General features: G+C 32.8%; 1 protein-coding gene across 2 annotated transcripts; it reads left to right on the top strand.

Annotated features, from left to right (window-relative positions):
* Positions 1-829: 829 nt before the first annotated feature.
* On the top strand, positions 830-8502 carry LOC140841243 (diamine oxidase [copper-containing] 1, peroxisomal-like). 2 transcript variants are annotated; one of them, XM_073208517.1, is made up of 13 exons: positions 830-936; positions 1045-1271; positions 2794-2903; positions 3031-3333; positions 4298-4410; positions 4497-4827; positions 4924-5139; positions 5232-5468; positions 6459-6644; positions 6866-7006; positions 7375-7643; positions 8006-8087; positions 8198-8502. In XM_073208517.1, the coding sequence occupies exons 2-13, from the start codon at positions 1094-1096 to the stop codon at positions 8330-8332; spliced, it is 2301 nt and encodes a 766-aa protein (XP_073064618.1). In that variant the 5' UTR covers positions 830-936; positions 1045-1093; the 3' UTR covers positions 8333-8502. The 2 variants fall into 2 exon arrangements, with proteins under 2 accessions (XP_073064618.1, XP_073064617.1); XM_073208516.1 differs by having other exon boundaries at positions 856-1271; positions 8198-8333; positions 8425-8502.
* Positions 8503-19605: the final 11103 nt, after the last annotated feature.

The raw sequence follows: 19605 nt of genomic DNA, 5'->3' as shown, positions 1-19605 counted from the left end.
AACGTATACAAATTTTTTTTTATGATTTGAGATCATTCTTAAATATAGATAACATTTTTCTGTGGTTAAATTAATTTTTTATCTTGATTTATAGAAATTGTTGCTGATAAAAAAATAAATTATTATTATGTCTATCGAAATTTTAAACAATAAATAAATATTTTTCAAAAAATAATTTTTGTAACATTTATAATATGAATAAATTTTGTTTAAAACTTTTAATTATTTTTTTATAACATTTTAAAAATATTTATATTGAAGTTATAAATAAGATATATAATAATAATAATAATAATAATAATAATAATAATAATAATAATAATAATAATAAAAGCAATTTACAATACTCAGTAAACCGAAATTCACGACAACATATTTTTTAAAAAGTTGAAAAATATAATATAAAATAAAATGATAGATAGTTGTGAGAACTATATATACAAAACAAAATTCAAAATCATAACTGAAACTAAATTAAATGATATAACCAACTTAAACACTTAAATGTAATTTATATTTTTTAGGATATCAAATTCAAATTTGAATTTTTAAACGGATTTTAAAAGATTTCACATTGAATTACAAATTTATTTTTTATTTTTTTAAATATCTAATTTGTTATATATATATATATATATATATATATTTATATTTATATATTTTAACTTTTAATAGTGGGAAAATGGTTAATATAAAACAAGTGCGGAATTGTCGGGCTTCAAATGGGAAACCTGACAAAATTAGGGAGGCATTTGCAATTTAAATGCTCCTACGACACACCAACTCCGCACTTGTTTTATATTAATCATTTTCCCACCATTGAAAGTTAAAAATAAATATATATTTTTAGTTTAAGAAATACAAAAAATAATTAGAAGGAAATGATTTCACAAAGTCAATCAATCTTTGTCGGTATAAATCGATTTCGGGCCACAGGTAGTGAAGATTTCGAAGCTATTACCTTCTGTTCAGTTCATGATCTGTATCTATTGCTGTTGGTGGTGGTGGTGTCAAGATTTTGAGTGATTTGCTGTATGTCAGTAGATTGCTGCTCACAGTACGGTGGATCAGGGGTGCTTGCGAGCTGGTTACAATGGCCTCAGCTTCGAAAAAGACGACGACGGAAACAGACGCAGGAGAATCGGCCGCCATCGTCATCCGCCGCGAGGCGGTGTCTAGTTCTGCCGTCGCTGATTGGACAGAAGATCAGCAGAGAAAGAATATGACGTCCTTAATCAGAACCGAGCCTTCTTCTAACGCCACCAATAAAGGTTGTTCATTTTTTCTTTTTCCTTGTTTTGTCATAGTAATCACTATGCTGCTTCTTCTTCTTCTTGTTGTTTTTTTTTTTGTGGTTGGAAATGTAACGACTAACGATGCTTAGAAAGATTTATTCTTTAATATATGTGTTGTACACTTGCGGTGTTCCTGTCGAATTGTGTGCATGAGCTGTAAACTAGTTTAAGATCTTGATTTTTGTCTCTAACTTGAAATCTCGATTATCCTTCAGTTGAAATGCTTGATCACATTGTGCCCACGTCTCTGCTGTGTTGTTTATCCCTATATACTGATGACTGTTTCATTGTTTGTTCTTTTCCTGCTCTTTTTTGCCGCGAACAACTGAATATGGCTTACATGTGCATGGTACAATATCAAGTTGATTTTATTGTACTTATAAGTAACAATTATTATTTTTAAATAAAAACTCATCATCTTCAATTTATGTATAAAAACAGAAGGAAAAAAAAGAACAAGAAAATTGACTTGTTCAGAAAAATCACCCCATCTGCAGCAGTTATCACAATAACTTTTAAATTTTAAGGGACATGGGTAGATGAGTTTAGCTTATAATCGATTTCCGTTGGTCAGGTACTTGCTAGGTGGTCCATTGAACAACTGATGTGTTTGAAAATTTTAAAGCAACAACACTTTAAATATGGAAGTTCTTACATGCCTCGAAACATGCTTTTAGGTTATCCACTCCCAGTATCAACGTAGTAACATCGTGTTTGGTGGATCGTTTCAAGGCAACAACCCTGTCACCTCCTATAGATGACTGGTTCTCAAGATTCATTAGATTTTGCCATTTTGGTTGTTTCTAATTCAAGATATTCTGCATAACATACATGACGCGTTTGCTACACAAAAAAATCATGGTACTTTGATGTCGAAGGAGCTCAATCTCCTACTATTTCCCCCCTTTCTTTTAATGGTCACCATTTTATTACGACTATACCAGCAATAATTCTGTAGGAACAGAATCGGTTTAGTGTCCATGAAGCCATAATGCACAAGTTGGCCGTGCATTTTATTAGTAAGCTGTTGTAAAAATCCTTTTGTATGTTTCAATTTGAATTTATATACATCAAATTCTCTAATTTATACCATGTTGTTTTTGCAGGGTTGCTTGTTTATCTAGCAGTAAGATTTTATCCGTGGCTGACATTAATATTTTCAATCAAACCATCTAATTTTATGTCATAATATCGTGTTTTCTGTTGGAACCTGATATTTAATTTATTGTATCTGGTTCTGTATATTGTTGTATTAGTTATTTTTTGTGGAATAATCTAGTGAACATGAATGATTTTGTCTTATTCCATTTACCAGTCATTTTGCTGTTGTCTGTGGACAGAGAATTTTTATGACTCATCTCCATGGGAACACTATTTTGGTTCGGTCGCTTGAAGAATAGGATAGATGTTTCATCCCTGTTAAATACTTTTTACTTAATTTGCATAAATTTTTTCTGTTGATTGATGCCTTGTTTTAATTGGCATGACGGTTATTCAGGGATTCAGACTCTGACAAGGGCCCAAACCAAACATCCTTTGGAACCTTTATCTCCTGCTGAAATCTTTGTGGCGGTGGCTACTGTCAGAGCAGCTGGAGCCACTCCGGCGGTTTAAACTCACTCTTCACTTTCCTTCCCCTGACTCGTGCTATAAATTATGCTGCATCTGCAGTCGCTTTAAGCTGTGGGGACACTTGTTTATATGTTCACCTTATTGGATTTATCTCTTGCTTCAGGTCAGAGATAGCATGAGATTTATTGAAGCGGTTTTGTTGGAACCTGATAAACATGTAGTGGCACTGGCAGATGCTTATTTTTTCCCCCCCTTTCAACCATCATTATTGCCCAGAACCAAAGGAGGCCATGTTCATATCAAACTCCCACCAAGACAAGCCAGACTAGTTGTTTACAGTAAAAAGTCTAATGAAACTAGTGTATGGATTGTTGAGCTGGTTGAAGTTCATGCAACAACTCGAGGTGGACATCATAGGGGAAAAGTAATATCCTCTGCCGTTATTCCTGATGTTCAGCCACCTTTGGTATGTCACAATGACTGATACTTTTGTTAGTTAATTGTGTTTGTTGTTTGGTTTTACCCAGTATTTTTTGGAATTCATACATCCTTTCTTGACAAACTTCATTAATCCCATCAATCATTCTGATACAACTGGTAAAAAACAAGTGGTCTTTTAGTTCTGAATGTTTTATATGGTATGTGGTATCATTTGTCAAACTGCAAGTGGCACACTTTTTGAATCTCCTATTGTGTTCCAATTGTTTTTCTCAGTTTTGGGTTTATAATTCTGAATTTTGGATATATGCCTTTAATTTGTTCGCTGCTTCCCATATATCACGGTTGTAATTATTTGAATCTTTTCACTTCCTGCATCATGCATCAAATGCCATGTAAAATGTCAGTTATTTTTAGTCATGGTTAGAACACATGTGCACACACTGGAATTTGGCATATAGTAAGCACGTGCAAGCCTATGTCATTTTGGCTAACTGTTTGTACTGCTAGTTATGCTGATGCATAGGTACCACCTCACCAGCTTGATTCATATGTTCTGGTAGTAGTAGTTGTTATAAACTTTATTCACTTAACAGTTGTTAAAGAATACGTCTGTTAATTTAGTATGGTTCCTTGTAATTTCTACTGGGTTTTCCATTGAAGTGGGATCATGACTGATGAGAACAGTATTTCTATTCTGTCATGTTCCAGTTTTTTCCCAGCCTGGTCATAAAGTTTTGACATTGACTCTTTGGTAAATAGATGTAAGAACAATGTTTGGTGTTGATATTATACCAGAAGATCTAAAGCACTCTGTAAATGTTTTTGGTATCATAAGCTGGTACTCAATTGCTTAGATTTATGTTTTTTATTTCCTTGCCTGAGGCGTGGGTTGCCATCATACTAATTTGTTTTTGATAATGAAAATGGCAATTAGTAGTCTGTGATGCACGGATTCAATCCCTAATTTTTTGGATCTTTTTCTCAATCAGGATGCTGCAGAATATGCTGAATGTGAAGCTGTTGTCAAAGATTACCCTCCATTTATAGAGGCAATGAAGAAGAGGGGTATTGATGATATGGATCTAGTCATGGTTGATAATTGGTTAGGATGATATAAATAAATATTTATGCTTCAACATTAAATACACATATGATACCAGTCTTATTCATGTTCAAAACATATTTAAGGTGTACTGGCTACTACGGTGAAGCTGATGCTCCTAGTCGTAGACTTGCGAAACCACTTATATTTTGCCGGACAGAGAGCGATTGTCCAATGGAAAATGGATATGCTCGGCCAGTTGAAGGAATTCATGTGTGTGTTGACATGCAAAATATGGTTGTGATAGAGTTTGAAGATCGTAAGCTTGTTCCGTTGCCTCTCCCTGACCCACTCAGGAACTTCACTCCTGGTGAAACAAGAGGAGGGGTAGATAGAAGTGATGTCAAGGCCCTTCAAATTGTGCAGCCTGAAGGGCCAAGCTTTAGAATTAGGGGACATTATGTGGAGTGGCAGAAGGTATTTACTTTTCTCCTCTCTGTTTTAGATCCAGGTTATTCTAGTGATTCTCACATGTAACCCAGGCATGATTATTGTTGAAATTCTGGTTGGCAGTGGAATTTCCGGGTTGGTTTCACTCCAAGGGAGGGTTTGATTATTTATTCTGTTGCCTATGTTGATGGCAGCCGGGGTCGTAGACCTATAGCTCACAGGTTAAGCTTTGTGGAGATGGTTGTGCCCTATGGGGATCCCAATGACCCACATTACAGAAAGAACGCATTTGATGGTGGGGAAGATGGGCTTGGGAAGAATGCTCATTCTCTAAAGAAGGTTATCCCCTCCTTTTCCATGATTGATCTTCTTCTGCTCTTAAATTTTAGTTAATTGTGCATAAACCTCGGCATGAAATTCTTCCATTTCAGGGATGTGACTGTTTGGGATTTATAAAATATTTCGATGCTCATTTCACGAATTTTACTGGAGGTGTCGAAACAACTGAAAACTGTGTCTGTTTGCATGAAGAAGATCACGGAATTTTATGGAAGCATCAAGATTGGAGAACTGGGCTTGCAGAGCTTCGAAGATCAAGGCGTCTCACGGTTTCTTTCATGTGCACGGTTGCTAATTATGAATATGGATTCTACTGGCACTTTTATCAGGCAAGTGATCACATGCACCACAAAGTTTACTTGGTTAAATTGTTCTGTGAGATGGCCGAAAAAGCAAGGTGGAATGTCTCAATTTCAAGTTTATGGCATGGTACCCTATAAACCTAGTTTGGTCTTTACCTATGTAGCATAGATACTCCTAATTTTTTTCCGTGAAGTATCGGACATGGAAACGGATATGACACGCCGATATGCGTATCGGATACGACAAAATGTTTGTCGTTGACTTTTTGTACGTTTGACCAGTCGGATACGTCTTGCACACGGATATGATACGTCATAGACATGGCGGGGATATGTTTTTTTTTTTTTTGTCTTTTCTTCTTACATCACTCCTTTGTGTTGTACATTGTATATATTTACATATATTTATATGAATATATATATCTCTACAATTTTTAATTTTTAATACTTAATTTATATAAATATATATATAATATTTATAGATATTTTAATAATTGTCATATCTTTGGAGTATCGTGTTTTAAATTTTCAAAATTTGTTGTATAGCCATACCTGTATATTTCCATTTTTATTCAATATGATACCCGTACACGTATCCATGTAACATAGGTCTTTAATGAAACAAGTGTTATGTGAATTTTGAAGCTTGTTTCAATGTAACACGAATTTAATAAACCCGTTACTCTATTTTCTTAAATGTATAAACCTAGTACAAGTAGTCCTCTTCAAACGATCTTTATGTTGGTTTGCACTTGGATGGAAAGATTTGAATAATTGACTTGAAATGACAATCATCTTTATGTATTTCAAATTCTTCATAATTACAATCACTTCATCATAATCAAAGAAATGAGTGAATTCAACATAAATTTATCCACGCAATCAAATAGATTTGAAATCCACTTCAAATCCGTCAATCCAAGAGCACTCTTACAGTTGTAACCAGTATACCCAATCAAAGGATCTTGATTTTAAATTCCTGCCGTTGAAGACAATATTTCAAATTACTGATTGCAGGATGGGAAAATCGAAGCAGAAGTTAAACTTACTGGAATTCTTAGTTTAGGAGCATTGCAACCCGGAGAATCCAGAAAATATGGCACAACAATTGCACCAGGGTTATATGCTCCTGTTCATCAACACTTTTTTGTTGCTCGTATGGATATGGCAGTTGATTGTAGGCCTGGAGAAATGCAGAATCAGGTATTTAATCCTATGTTAGCAAACCATTTTTTTAACTTTAGCGTGCGTCTTCATGTCTCATTGGTACTTAGTCCCCTTGAACTGTACACCTTCTTGAGCATTTAAATCCTATTTTATACTTGTAGCATGATAAATTATAGGAATTGAGATACTCTATTTCAAGACCAAATGATTGATCTTTTATTTATTTTTATTCTGTTACTGTCCCTATTTTTGTTTAGGTTGTTGAAGTGAATGTCAAAGTTGAAGAACCTGGTAAGGAGAATGTTCACAATAATGCATTCTATGCTGAGGAAACTTTACTTAGATCTGAATTAGAAGCCATACGAGAGTGTAATCCATTGTCTGCCCGTCACTGGATTGTAAGCATTCTTATCCTGCTCTTTGTTTGAACACTTTTAGTACTATTTTTCTGCCACTTTCTCTGTTGTAATCAAATTTGGTCCATCTAAAAGAGATATTTGGGGAAATAGACCTGGTCAACATTTTTTTTTAAAAAATAACCTCCCCATGTAGTGAACAAATACACTACATGAGGCTATTTTTTTTAAAAAAATGTTGACCAGGGTAACAAAACAACCCCCATCTAAAATTATTTTGCGGGAACTTTCTGTGATTGATTGTCTTTATTGCAAGGCTGAAGCTTTAGTCTTTCCCAATAATTTTTTTTAAATTTATATTTATCATCTATCTGCGTAATTTATCGGTCTGCAATTCCTTAATATCGTAGGTAAGGAACACAAGAGCTGTCAATCGGAATGGACAGCTGACAGGCTACAAATTGGTACCTGGTTCAAATTGTTTGCCTTTGGCTGGTACTGAGGCTATGTTTCTGAGAAGAGCTGCATTTTTGAAGCATCACCTATGGGTTACACCATATGCACGTGGTGAAGATTTTCCTGGAGGAGAATTTCCTAACCAGAATCCTCGTGTTGGAGAGGGATTAGCTACTTGGGTGAAACAAAACCGGTCTCTCGAAGAAATGGATATTGTTCTATGGTTAGTTTTCGTTATAACTTTGAATTCTTCATTGTTTTAGTAACGTGACAGGACTCCTCAATTATACTATGCATTTTTGCTGAAACATTACTAGGAATCCTTTGAATCAGCTTTCTTTTACTCACGTTACTGCCGTGTATATTGTAACTTCCACTTCTGAATGATAGCAGTTGTACTGTTTGCTGAATATCAAACCTGATCTCCACCTTGCTAAGCTTAAACTGTTTTATCATGGAACCAGTCATGTTTTTTTCTAGAATCTCGACTTTTGAATTCAATAAATGCTCATTAATCGACATTATTCCAGATTTATTATGATCACGTTCGATATTGCCCCTTTTTCACGTACTTTGAGAATGCAGGTATGTTTTTGGAATCACGCATGTTCCACGATTGGAAGACTGGCCTGTTATGCCTGTGGAACACATTGGTTTTGTACTTCAGGTATGCTAACAGCTTAATATTTCCCGGTTGGTTGCAGTACTCGTGTCCTTTTCAGTATCTATTTTATTTTTCTTGACATTTTCTGACAACTCTGGTGCTCATGGATGCAGCCGCATGGATTCTTCAACACATCCCCCGCAATTGATGTGCCTCCTAGTCCTTGCAGTATGGATGTGAAAGAGAATGAGGTGAAAGAAAATGGTGTTGCCAAGTCAATATCATCAGGTCTAATTGCAAAGCTTTGAGGTGATATGAACAATTCTCAATTGCTTTACTGTGGATTCAATTTATGATCTTTCGTTGCAAAATTTGGATTCTCATGAATTTTTTGATAAAGAATGTAAAAAAGCTTGAATAGGAGATCAAAATGTATTTGGAGCAGCAGATACAAAATAAAACCTTGGCGTTCAGCGGATGGATTTGATTTTGGTTGAGGTAGTTTTTATGTTATGCGGCCATTGGACTCTTTTGCTAGGCTTGATATGTCCTGGATTATATGTCATGCGAATTGAGTTCAAGTACTCCATATAACCTTGCATTCGCTAAAAATGGTTGATTCTAGCCTTACACTGTGAATACACTCTGTGATCCAGGAATCCGGATAGCGAAAATTGTACTTTCGAGTTGAGACTTGTGCATATTTGGTGATCTCCTTTGTCATTTGTTGTAAAATGTGGCATTATGCTTCATTCTGACATGTCTCCGATGAACTTCTTTTGAGTTAGTTATGTAGTGTGGTTGATAAAATATACAAGCTAAATTTAATGTTATTGGCTAATGGGTTAAACAAATATTTTGAAACTTGTTATATATAGCCACACTCTTACTGTATATAGCCACAAGTTTTTGGAGTGTGTCCTTGCTATGTTGGACGTCAATTATACTAAATAACAAAAAAGTAAGCAACTAATAGAAAATAAGAATGAGTATTTATTTTGAAAACTTGAACGAAAGGAATAGAATAAGAGTAAGTTAGGAAACATCTTCAATTTAAGTCGACTTCAAATTTACTCTCTGTGACCTAAAATCTAAGACTTAAAATATTAGTTTGAACTCTACAATTTTGAAAAAGTAATAAAAAAATATTTTTGATTTTACAACTGGGTCAATGGTATCATAATCTAGTTAAAATTATTTCAAACATGAAAAATTATTATTATTGAGTAATTAAATGTTTGAGTATGATATTTTCTCAAATAATATGGATTCGAACACATGTTCGATATTAATTATTTTGAAGATTTATTGCAATCATTTAGAACATTTGGAACATTTGGAAGAAGAAGATCTAACCAATGTTAAATATCAGAAGTCAAGTGGAACTTATAAGAAACCAAAATTAAAATTATGATTCAATCTAATAAGTTTCTATAAATAATACCAGATTCTTCTAATTCTTTATAGATCTTAGAGAAATCCAAAAGACAGTAGAAAATTATGACAATATACTGTATTATGTACCACAAAATGTGAAAGAAGTCACTGAAAACAAGAAGAAATTCTTGTAAAAATAAATGATATTAAAACAAGAACCAAACTTTAGAATAAGCGAGTTCTAGTAAAAGGACTTTGGTACGAAGGTTATCAGGTACTAAACCCTTATATATCAAAGAGGGACGACCAATGTAATTTCAAAACCTGTAACTTACGAAGAAAAATGATCAATCTAATTAAAATGTCTCAAAAAAAAAATTTGATTTGATGACAACTAGAGAAAGAATTGATCTCGATGATTTTCAAGACCTTGCAGAATCTTTTCAAATTTCAGGGTCTAGATCTGAAGATAAACACAACTGAGGATGAACCGTCCGCAATGACCTGATCATCTTCTCATGAACCACCAAGGAAAAGTGTGTGATCTCATAGTAAAAATATGAGAGGACCCCAAACAGAGTTTCATGTTGGAGAAGCATACCCAGTGGGAACTAAGTCAAGGAGAAATCAAATTCTCTTGTACCAAATGCCCTATGAGAAATCTCTTTTAGAACTTATATATCTTTATGGGGTTCTGCTTAACCTTAAACTGGATTTCAAAAATAGAGAATATCTTATAGATGATTGGATTTTGGATATGAGATTGTACTAGGAACACTTGATTTCAAGAGAGAATGATTCATTAAACTTTTAGAAATAATTGCATGAGACATGACTTCGGCAGAAGCAAGAGAGACAGTCCTAACTGGAGAATCTATCAGTGAGATAGCAAGAATAACAACTACCCTATTTAAAGCACAATTTATAGAGGTATAGACTATTTTAAGAGTCAATATACGGAGAAAAAAGAAATATATTCAAGTTCTGTATAGTCATGAATAACATAACATATGTTTAATGGATAAATATATTATGTATTTACTAAATATTTATGTAATTTACGGGTCGAAGAAAATATAGCGATGCAACTTTTATTTGCCAAAATGCCACGTCCTTCTAGAGAAATGCTAACTAGAGAATATGTCCTGACAATCCAGATTCTTTGATACGAATAGCCTTTTTTCTCGAAGGAAAATTGTCATAATGATGTAACGTGACAACATTACAAAAGATTTACAAATGATTGAGGGTATTAATAAACATAGTCCTTTATATTGTAAAGAAAATGATTAATCTAAAGTCATTGGAAATAAGTAAAAAAGGTAGAAAAAGAAGAGCTTTAGATCTCATCTTTTGCCAAAAGTGGGAGAAGTGAAAGAAATTCTTGGAAACCAAGAACAATATAATTTAGAAAAAATACAGATCTTATAAATATGAGCAGAGAAGTGGACCATCAAGGAGTAGGATGTCATCCCAAGTATCGAAAACATATTGAAGCACAAGAAGAACACCTATAAAGAAAACTTTCAGAAGAGCTCACACCCGAGATAATGAAAGTTTTAAATATTGTAATTGCTGAAAATGAGGAGCAAGATGTCACATTTCGACCAATTGTCCAGCAAATGATGGAAGAAGAATAAAATGCTTCTACCCAATCTCATATATTGAAGAAGCATTTTATTACTAATGTAATATTCAAGTATACGAGTTTGAGGATATTAACTCAAACAAAAGTATATATAAAGAAGAAGAAATTTTGAGTCAGGAAGAATCTGAAGGAACAAAATCATAATCTGACTTAAGACGATGTGTTTCGACACGAAACACATGAAGACTTGCTTGGTTTCTTTAGCTAGACAACATTATCTTATAACATGGTCTAGAAGATCATAAGGGAAAATCATAGCCTATAAAGATATTAAGATTCTCTGCATGACAGATAAAAAAGTTATTAGAAAATCTTGGCCTAAGAAACCAAAAGCATCATCTAATTTTAAAAAGTGTCAGAAGGGAAATGACAATCCAATGGAACTAATGGGAAACCAGATGAAGATGCAATTAATTCTTTCTGAAGAAATTAAGAAAGAATTACAAAAAATAAGGTAGAAGTAGCACAAAACATGTCCTAGATTCATATCGGAGCAAACTAGATTATGAAAATCTACTTTTAAAGAAGGAATGTTGAAATGTCCACTACTCGTTTTCTTAAAAAGTACTAGAAATTTTTTTTGTTCTAATAATCTCGGCCGAAAATACTATACATATATATACTTTTAAAAATAACCTTGCACCATTTAAAAATAAAACCACCAACTATATTTGAAAATCGAAGGAAATTGTTTAAGAACATAAAATCGTCAAACTTTTCAAATCCTAACTTAGCAGTATTGCTAAACTAACAACCTCTCAAAAACCACCCAAAATCATAATCAAAGTCGTAAAAATATCTTTAACATAAACTTAAAATCCTAAATCATAAACATAAGTGCGGAATAACAAGCGCTGGTCCTCGGGTTATGTGCACATTTTGTCCAGCAAGATCAACCATCAAGGCCTCCACTACCATTAACATCATACTCACCTTCATCGATCACACATAGTGAGTCTAAAGACTTAACACACTATAATCTTGATCACAAATAATACGTATACAATCACATACAACAGTGATGATACTTTTACGTAAAATAACATCTTCATAATCATGCACACTTAAACATTTTCATATGGTCATAAACATTTCATATACATCATATTTCATATCATCATATACGTATTCATGTTCCTTTTTCGTTGGATTCAGAACGTTAATTGTGTCTTTTGTATTCGTATTGGGGGCGATGTATTCATCTTTACGTAACCATAGTACTGGGCGACGGGGACATCAGCGACACTCTCACTCGTCAACTGAGCTTTAGCCTTACGTATTCACATATCATCATATTCGTATTAGTCACAATTACTTCACTTCCTTCAATATTTCATATTATCATCACTTAATAAAATTCTTGCATGTAATAATCGTTTTTCTTTTAAACCAAGCATGCGACATATTTTTCCACGTTAACGTTTCATCATAAAATTTCATAAACATTTAAAATAAACATTTTAACATATTTTACAGCATTCAGGGCACTGTCATGACGTTTAACATTTTTCAGGTGTAAAATTACGTGTTACCCCTAGAAGCATAACTTTTCGTATTTGTCCTCAGACCTCGAAACAACGTCCCAAATCATTCCAAACTTATCATAGAACTTTAAAACACTCCCATAAATATTCCTTAGGCGTAAAACTTACCTTTTCGATAGATTCCTCGATTCGTTTTTAAACTTAGATGTACAACCCGGTTTTGACTCGTATTGACTCGTAACTTTCTCAAACTTTACCAAATTTGCACCCAAGCTTAATCACACCTAAATAAACCATATTCAACTCAAATCAAGCCAATCAAGACCCTTGAACAAGCCTAGGAAGCTACTGATTTTTTCTGCATTTATATTTCAAAACCCTAGCTTGACTAACCTTGCACCCTTCGGCCCTAGCCCTTAACCAACCCAACCAGACCCTTGCTGACCCTCCTAGGACCATGACCGAACCCTAAGGACCCTACTGGATTGAGTCTAGAAGACCTAGAAGCCTCATCCCTTCAACCCGTGAACTAAAGCATGCACATGGCACCCTACTCTCACGCGATTTCCCTTTGACCTTCGAGCCAACCCTAGTGCAGCCATCTTAAGACCCTCATGCATCCCTATTAGGTCTCCTAATCATGCTCTAACAGTAGCTAGAAACCATAACCAACAAGGACTCCTAGCCGAAGACCTTAGCCCCTAGGACTATTATTTTCGTTCATCCTTGCACCCCTACTGTCCAGGCCTTTAACATGCATCTATATATGGACCCTTAAACATGTGGAAAAACATCTCTTCAAGTTCTCCTACCTTGGCAGCCTCTTTGTGCATCATTATGAGGAGTTTTAAAAGATGAAAGTACTAGTTTTGTGCATGTATAGCCATAAAAAAGAAAATATATAAAGTGTATCGTAATCTTGTATCAAACACATAATATGGTGTAAAAGATGAGAAAATGGAAATTAAGGTGTGCCTTTGCGCACGAAAACGTTTTGGCAATGTCGACGGAGAGAACTGAATTTTTCCTCAAGCTTTTCATGGCTTTCCCTTCAAAATCTTGTGTGGTGTGTGTGTGTGTGTGTTTTGCTAGGAAGAACCCTAGTTTGTTTTGGGGGTGAGGAGACGTGAGTTGTGGTGTGGTTGGGGAGGGTTATTTCTTTTTATTCTAGTTAAAATTCATGGTGCAAGTTTGGGCCCATTATCCAAGTATAATAGGCCCATTAAACTCATTAGTTATTATTTAAAATATTTTGTTTAAGAAAGTTTGTGAAAATAATAGCCGAGTTATTGAAAAGTTCATATTTTTGTCGAAAATCAAATACTTTTTAAAAATACGACTTGTCGTATAAAATCATCTCAAAACACTTCATATTCGAAAATTCTATTTAAAATACACCACACTTTAAACAATTAAAAATAATTGTCTAGTAAAAATATTTTCTCTTAAATGGTCTCCGGTCTCCGTTCTTCGATCGCTCCTCGGATAACATTTTAAAAACACAGTTTTATGAATTCTAAAATAAAACTACATTTTAAACATGTAAACATGCCTAGCATAATTAATTTATGCAATAAAACAATTTAATTAAAATACATAAGAAATTTAATATTTACATGCATGTGGTTCACGTGGACCTCCAAATTTTCAGGACGTTAATAATGTTTTCATATTATAATTTTATATGCGATAAACGAATGGCTAATCTTCAAGATCCAATATTGGGAACTATATCAGAGAATCTGTGTCCAGGAAAAATTGTAAGAGTAATTTATCCAAGAATTGTCAGGTAAAATCTGGCAGATCGAGAATTCAGTTGAGCTTTGACACTACATCAAAACTTCAAAGAAAAATGCTGATCAAAGAGGGCAATATTTCATAATCTATTATCTATCAAATTTCATATGCTCTATCTAATACACATCATTCAGATTTTTTTTTATTAGAAATGAGTTTATTGAAATACTAGAAATATTTGGAAAAGTTTTTCAAGCAATTTATCCAGAAATAATCGAGTTTCTTTTATTAAAGGAAACAAATATCCAAATCCAAGACAAATCGATTCTATAAAAGAATCAAAGTTTTAGATTGAAACCAAGAAAATTATCTTTTCAAGTATATAATATCACAAGATACATGTGGAAAAAAACACATGGTTAGGAAGTTCAACTAAGAAAGCTCAGATGTCCGGAAGGACGGAGGGAAGTCAAAATAGCGTTTGATATTACAAGTCAAATAAATCAATTTTCTTGTAATACAATATACTACTTGGAACAACCAATGATAGGAACTTATCAAAGAATGATAAATATTGGAGAACTGGAAGTGCATATAAATGGAATTTAAGGAAAAGAACTAGATCGACTAGTTATTGGGCTAGAGTTTCTCGAGGAACACAAATCTTGAAAACGTCTAGAAAATGGAATAAAGTTCATTACAGAGGATAGGATATGAAAAATCCATGAGCATAAGCTCATTCTCGATATGCGTCTCAGTAGAGATGTTATATGAACAATATAAGACATAATATTTTTGTTGGTTATATTGATTCGAGAGCTGGAAGTTGTACAACAAAAAGATGAGTTTTTTCTATAGATTTGGAAGAAGAATTACCTCAAATTATTAGAAAGATTTCTCTAAACAAATCTTAATCATATGTAAAGGAATTAATATGACAGAAATATTAATCGGAATAGCTGTACAAACACATTGGTACAAGGTAAAAACACCAACGATTTATTTTCATGATACAGAGCTGAAATTATGTTAGGAAACAATTTTTTACAAATGTTTAAGTCATATACACAAAAAAAAGGAGACTAGAAGATTAGTATTGACAAAACCATGTGAACACAAACTCATAGAATAAGATATGCATTTTATACAAAATTGTCAACCAATTTTGCAGCAAGCGTGATGATGAAGAAAAACTTCTAAACCCAAAAATAAAAGATTCTAGGTGATTTGGAGAAGCAATGCTCCAATTGAGAGCAGAAAAGGACATCCGACAAAAATAAATAGAATTCCTCAATATAGCTATATATCAGAATGATGTAGAGTTTGAATAGAAATTATACCTGGGAGATGTCAAGAAAACGATTAAAAAAAATCACAATGAAGATCCTTTGGCATTGTGGGATAAAAATCAATTCGAAACTAGCTTTAAAATCAAGGAAAACAAAGAGTATGAATTTGTCAGATGCAAGACTATCCCGATGAATATAATTGATTAAAAAGATATGTAGATTATTATCAAATAACATTTGGACCTTGGACTCATCAAAGAAGGAATACCACCATACAATAGTCCATGTTTTCTGGTAAAAAATCATGGTGATATTAAAAGAAACAAATCCATGTTGATTATTAGTTATCAAGAAATTAATAAAATATTGGATTTTGATGGATATTTCATACTACCAGAGAACCTTTGATTAGTTGTATATGCAACGCTAAAATATTTTCTAAATTTCATTGTATGTTTGGAGTCTATCTAATTCAGATGTAGGAAGAAAACAAGAAATTCATAACTTTCTTCACACTACAAGGACACTCTATTAGTGAAGTCTTACAAATGCAATTTTTTTAATTCACATCAGTTATTTCAAATAAAGATTAATAATCTATTTAGGAATTATTTCAAATTCATGTTTGTCTATGATGATGATGTTTTAAACATCTAAAATATGGAAAAACATATCAAACACTAGATGTTTTATCTAAAGTTTGTCAGAAAAAATGACTGGTCTTTTCTGAAAAAGAAAGTAGACATTGCTACAAGAAATATTGAATTTCTCATAATAGAGATCGATGAGTTTGAAAAAAGAACACATAGTGGAAAAAATACTTAAATTTTCAGATAAACTGAATAGAAAAGAAACAACTACAAAGTTCCTTAGGAGTTGCTAATTTTTCTGGGATATTATTAAAAACCTAACAAAAACAGAAAAATGTTTAGTCCATTATTGATAAAAAAAAATGCAAAATTTATATGGACAAAAGAAAACACAAAAGGGCTTAGACAAATAAAAAAATATGTTAAAATCTTCAAAAAATGGATATTCTTCACGATGAATATGATATGGTATTATATACAGATAGGGATGTAATCGAGTCGAGCCGAGACTTTTGAATGTTTGAACTTGGTTCGTTTATAATCGAGCCGAGCTCGAGCTTTATTTAACGAATATATGTATGGCTCACGAGCTTATTCAAGCCTTTATCGAGCTTAAACAAGCTTAATAAATAAGAATTATACATTTAAACTTTCCATCAATTAATTAAAAAGTAAATTATATATTTTTTAAAAAATATATTATTCTTATTAAAATTTGTAAATTTATTATAATAAACAAATTTAATAGATTTTTCTATATATTTCATAAATAATATGCAAAATCAATAAATCAAATATCAAAACTATTATTTTTTCATCTAAAAGATTACTCATGAACTTACCAACGAACATGTTCACGAGCTAACGAGCCGAATAATGTAAAGCTTTATTTTGGTTTGTTTATCGTAACGAGCCTCATTAAACGAGCTCAAACGAGCTTTTATCGAATCGAGCTTCGAATAGATAACAAACAGTTTGGTTCGTTTACATTCCTATATACAGATGTCATTGATCATTGGTAGATAGCGGTTTTAACAAAGCTCAAACCAGAAAAGGAACAACCATAAGTGTATTGTAGTTGTTTATTCTCAAAAGCAGAAGTCATATGATTGTATATCAATGAAAAGGAATTTTATGCAATAAAAAAAAGTCTTTAGAAAAATTTCCATTATTTTTATCAACAAATAAATTATAATAAAGGTTGATAATACACATGTAAAAGATTTATTAAAAAATAGAATATAATCTAAATCCGATAATACTAGATTACAAGATGTCAAGCTTTGTATAAAAATTATATTTTTGATATTGTGATTATTAAATCTCATGAAAATATTATTGCAGATCGGTGATATTGATGACATCATAAAAATGCAGAGGCATTTGAAGGAATACTTTGAAATGCTTCAAAACGAGTTTAACAAGCTTGCTCTAAATGTATAAATTACGAGTAACGTACAACAAGTTGATAAGAGAATTGTCTCTGATTGAATTACAGATTGTATACATACATACTCAGTTATGATATGTAATGTAAAAACCTATCCTTTAAGGCATTGAGAAGCCACTGGTTTCCCAAATAAAAGGTTTTCGAGTACATGACTCTATACCTGTAGCAGGGGATTCAAGTAACCGTAACATAAGTGTTATGTCGATATCATCTCCAGATGAGTCGACCAAAACAAAAATTGAAATTTCAGATCCTTATCTCGAGTCTGCAAGTCAACCCTTAATCTCGTAGATTGAAGATGGAGAGATCAACCTTAGATCTAATACACAAAATGGTAAATTTAAAGTTGATACTAATGAATCCGCAGTTTATCTATTTAAGGTATATCAACAGAATTAGGAGAAATTGAAAAAAAAGAATATGAATTAAACCAGCCATAATTCGGGTTGATGTAGAAGGAAAATATCCTAGTGTATTGATGAAACTGAATTCATATCCTAAGGAGGTCAATGAATGGTATGAATTTGAGTATCTTGTCTCAATTTATACTACATTACCTAGCTTCCCAGAAATATCAAGATTACAAAAGTGGATACATGAAGCAATGCACGAGACATGGACAAACAATGATTATTTGTCCAAAAGAGATATTTTAGAATTGTATTTTCTCAGTACAACACTAGAACCAGCAGGGGGAAAGGTTTACAGGAAGCATTTCATTTCATCAAGCTTAAGAGACTAGATATGAACATCTAGAAGTTCATAAAGGATCCACCAGAGAATAAAACACCCATTTTCTCTCATATATTGAAGACGAAATTTCCACCAGAAAAGCATAGGGTCATGGGTCTATCTAATAGAGATGGACAAAGTCAAGTTTTTATTTAAGTTTTATCAGAATTCTGTTAATGGATCTTTTATGTTAAACACTATAACAGGAAAAACAAAAAGTTTTGCAGAAGTATTATTTGAAAAGAAAATAAATCTTATGTGGAATAATATGCTGCCGGGGAGAAAAGAAACTCGCCAGAAATTCTATAACATGATTCATGTGGTAAGATGGTGAGAAAACATTTGTCTAGAATGTCAGAACCAAAAGGAGTCAGAATTCGGTAAAAGCTTTTGACTCAGAATAGATAGAAAGCATCTTGCATAAAAAAGACCAAGTGTTGATGGATTACACAAAAAACAATTTCTTCGGGGATTATACAAAAGTAGAAGATTCTCCGAAAAAGATAAAACAGTTGTGATCCAACCACTCCATTAGTGGAGGATGAATCACCATTGACAGAGTAATTCACAAGATTTGAAATTCCGGATTTCAAATCCACCAAAGCATCTATAAATATCAAGGCCAAAGGAAGATGAAAACATCATTCAACCTCTTAATTTTTCTCAAAATAAACTTGTCATAGTTTTCTTTACTGTATGTGTGTTGTAATTCCGGCTAATATAGGTAGCTAAACAAGTTCCTCTTCCTCTACAAGAGATTGCTATGTAATAATATTTTATATGTTTAAATAAAAACATTAAGGCTTACTGCCTCTCTCGTGTATTATTTTAAAATTAAACTACTTTACTATACACTCTGAGGTCTGAAAGGAAACAGAGTTGTGTTAGGTGTTGTTGATGGGATCTACGCCAGGAACTATCTATAGCGACAGTGTGGTTAGGTTGTGAGGAGCAATTTGTAAAATTCGGTAGATACAACCAGCCGGTCAAAGAGGTAAGCTGTTCAATTTATTTTACGGATGTATGTGAGCCAATAAAATTTTTTTTAATCAAGTTATATAGTCTAAAAACTGTGTAGTTGTATATCTTTAGACTATATGCTTTTAAGAAAATGCTCAATAAATATAACAACTCCACATACTAAGATTAAAAAGCTCAAGGATGATTTTGCAACATTTTGAATAACATATGAAGCTTAAACTAATTTTCAAGGAAGGGAGGGATAAAACTTAAACGAAACTAAGGTTTATAGATATTTATTTACGGTTTGCCCA

Source organism: Primulina eburnea, chromosome 9 (assembly GCF_022965805.1).
Source record: "Primulina eburnea isolate SZY01 chromosome 9, ASM2296580v1, whole genome shotgun sequence".
NCBI classification, from domain to species: domain Eukaryota; kingdom Viridiplantae; phylum Streptophyta; class Magnoliopsida; order Lamiales; family Gesneriaceae; genus Primulina; species Primulina eburnea.
Note: the sequence above shows the minus strand (reverse complement) of the source record. Positions and strands in the feature narration are given on the sequence as shown.

Excerpts from the sequence above, each read along its gene's own strand:
- LOC140841243 (XM_073208517.1), top strand. The coding sequence starts at position 1,094 with ATGGCCTCAGCTTCGAAAAAGACGACGACGGAAACAGACGCAGGAGAA. Across the intron at positions 1,272-2,793 it reads TTCTAACGCCACCAATAAAG|GGATTCAGACTCTGACAAGG; the intron begins GTTGTTCATTTT and ends ACGGTTATTCAG. Across the intron at positions 5,140-5,231 it reads ATGCTCATTCTCTAAAGAAG|GGATGTGACTGTTTGGGATT; the intron begins GTTATCCCCTCC and ends CTTCCATTTCAG.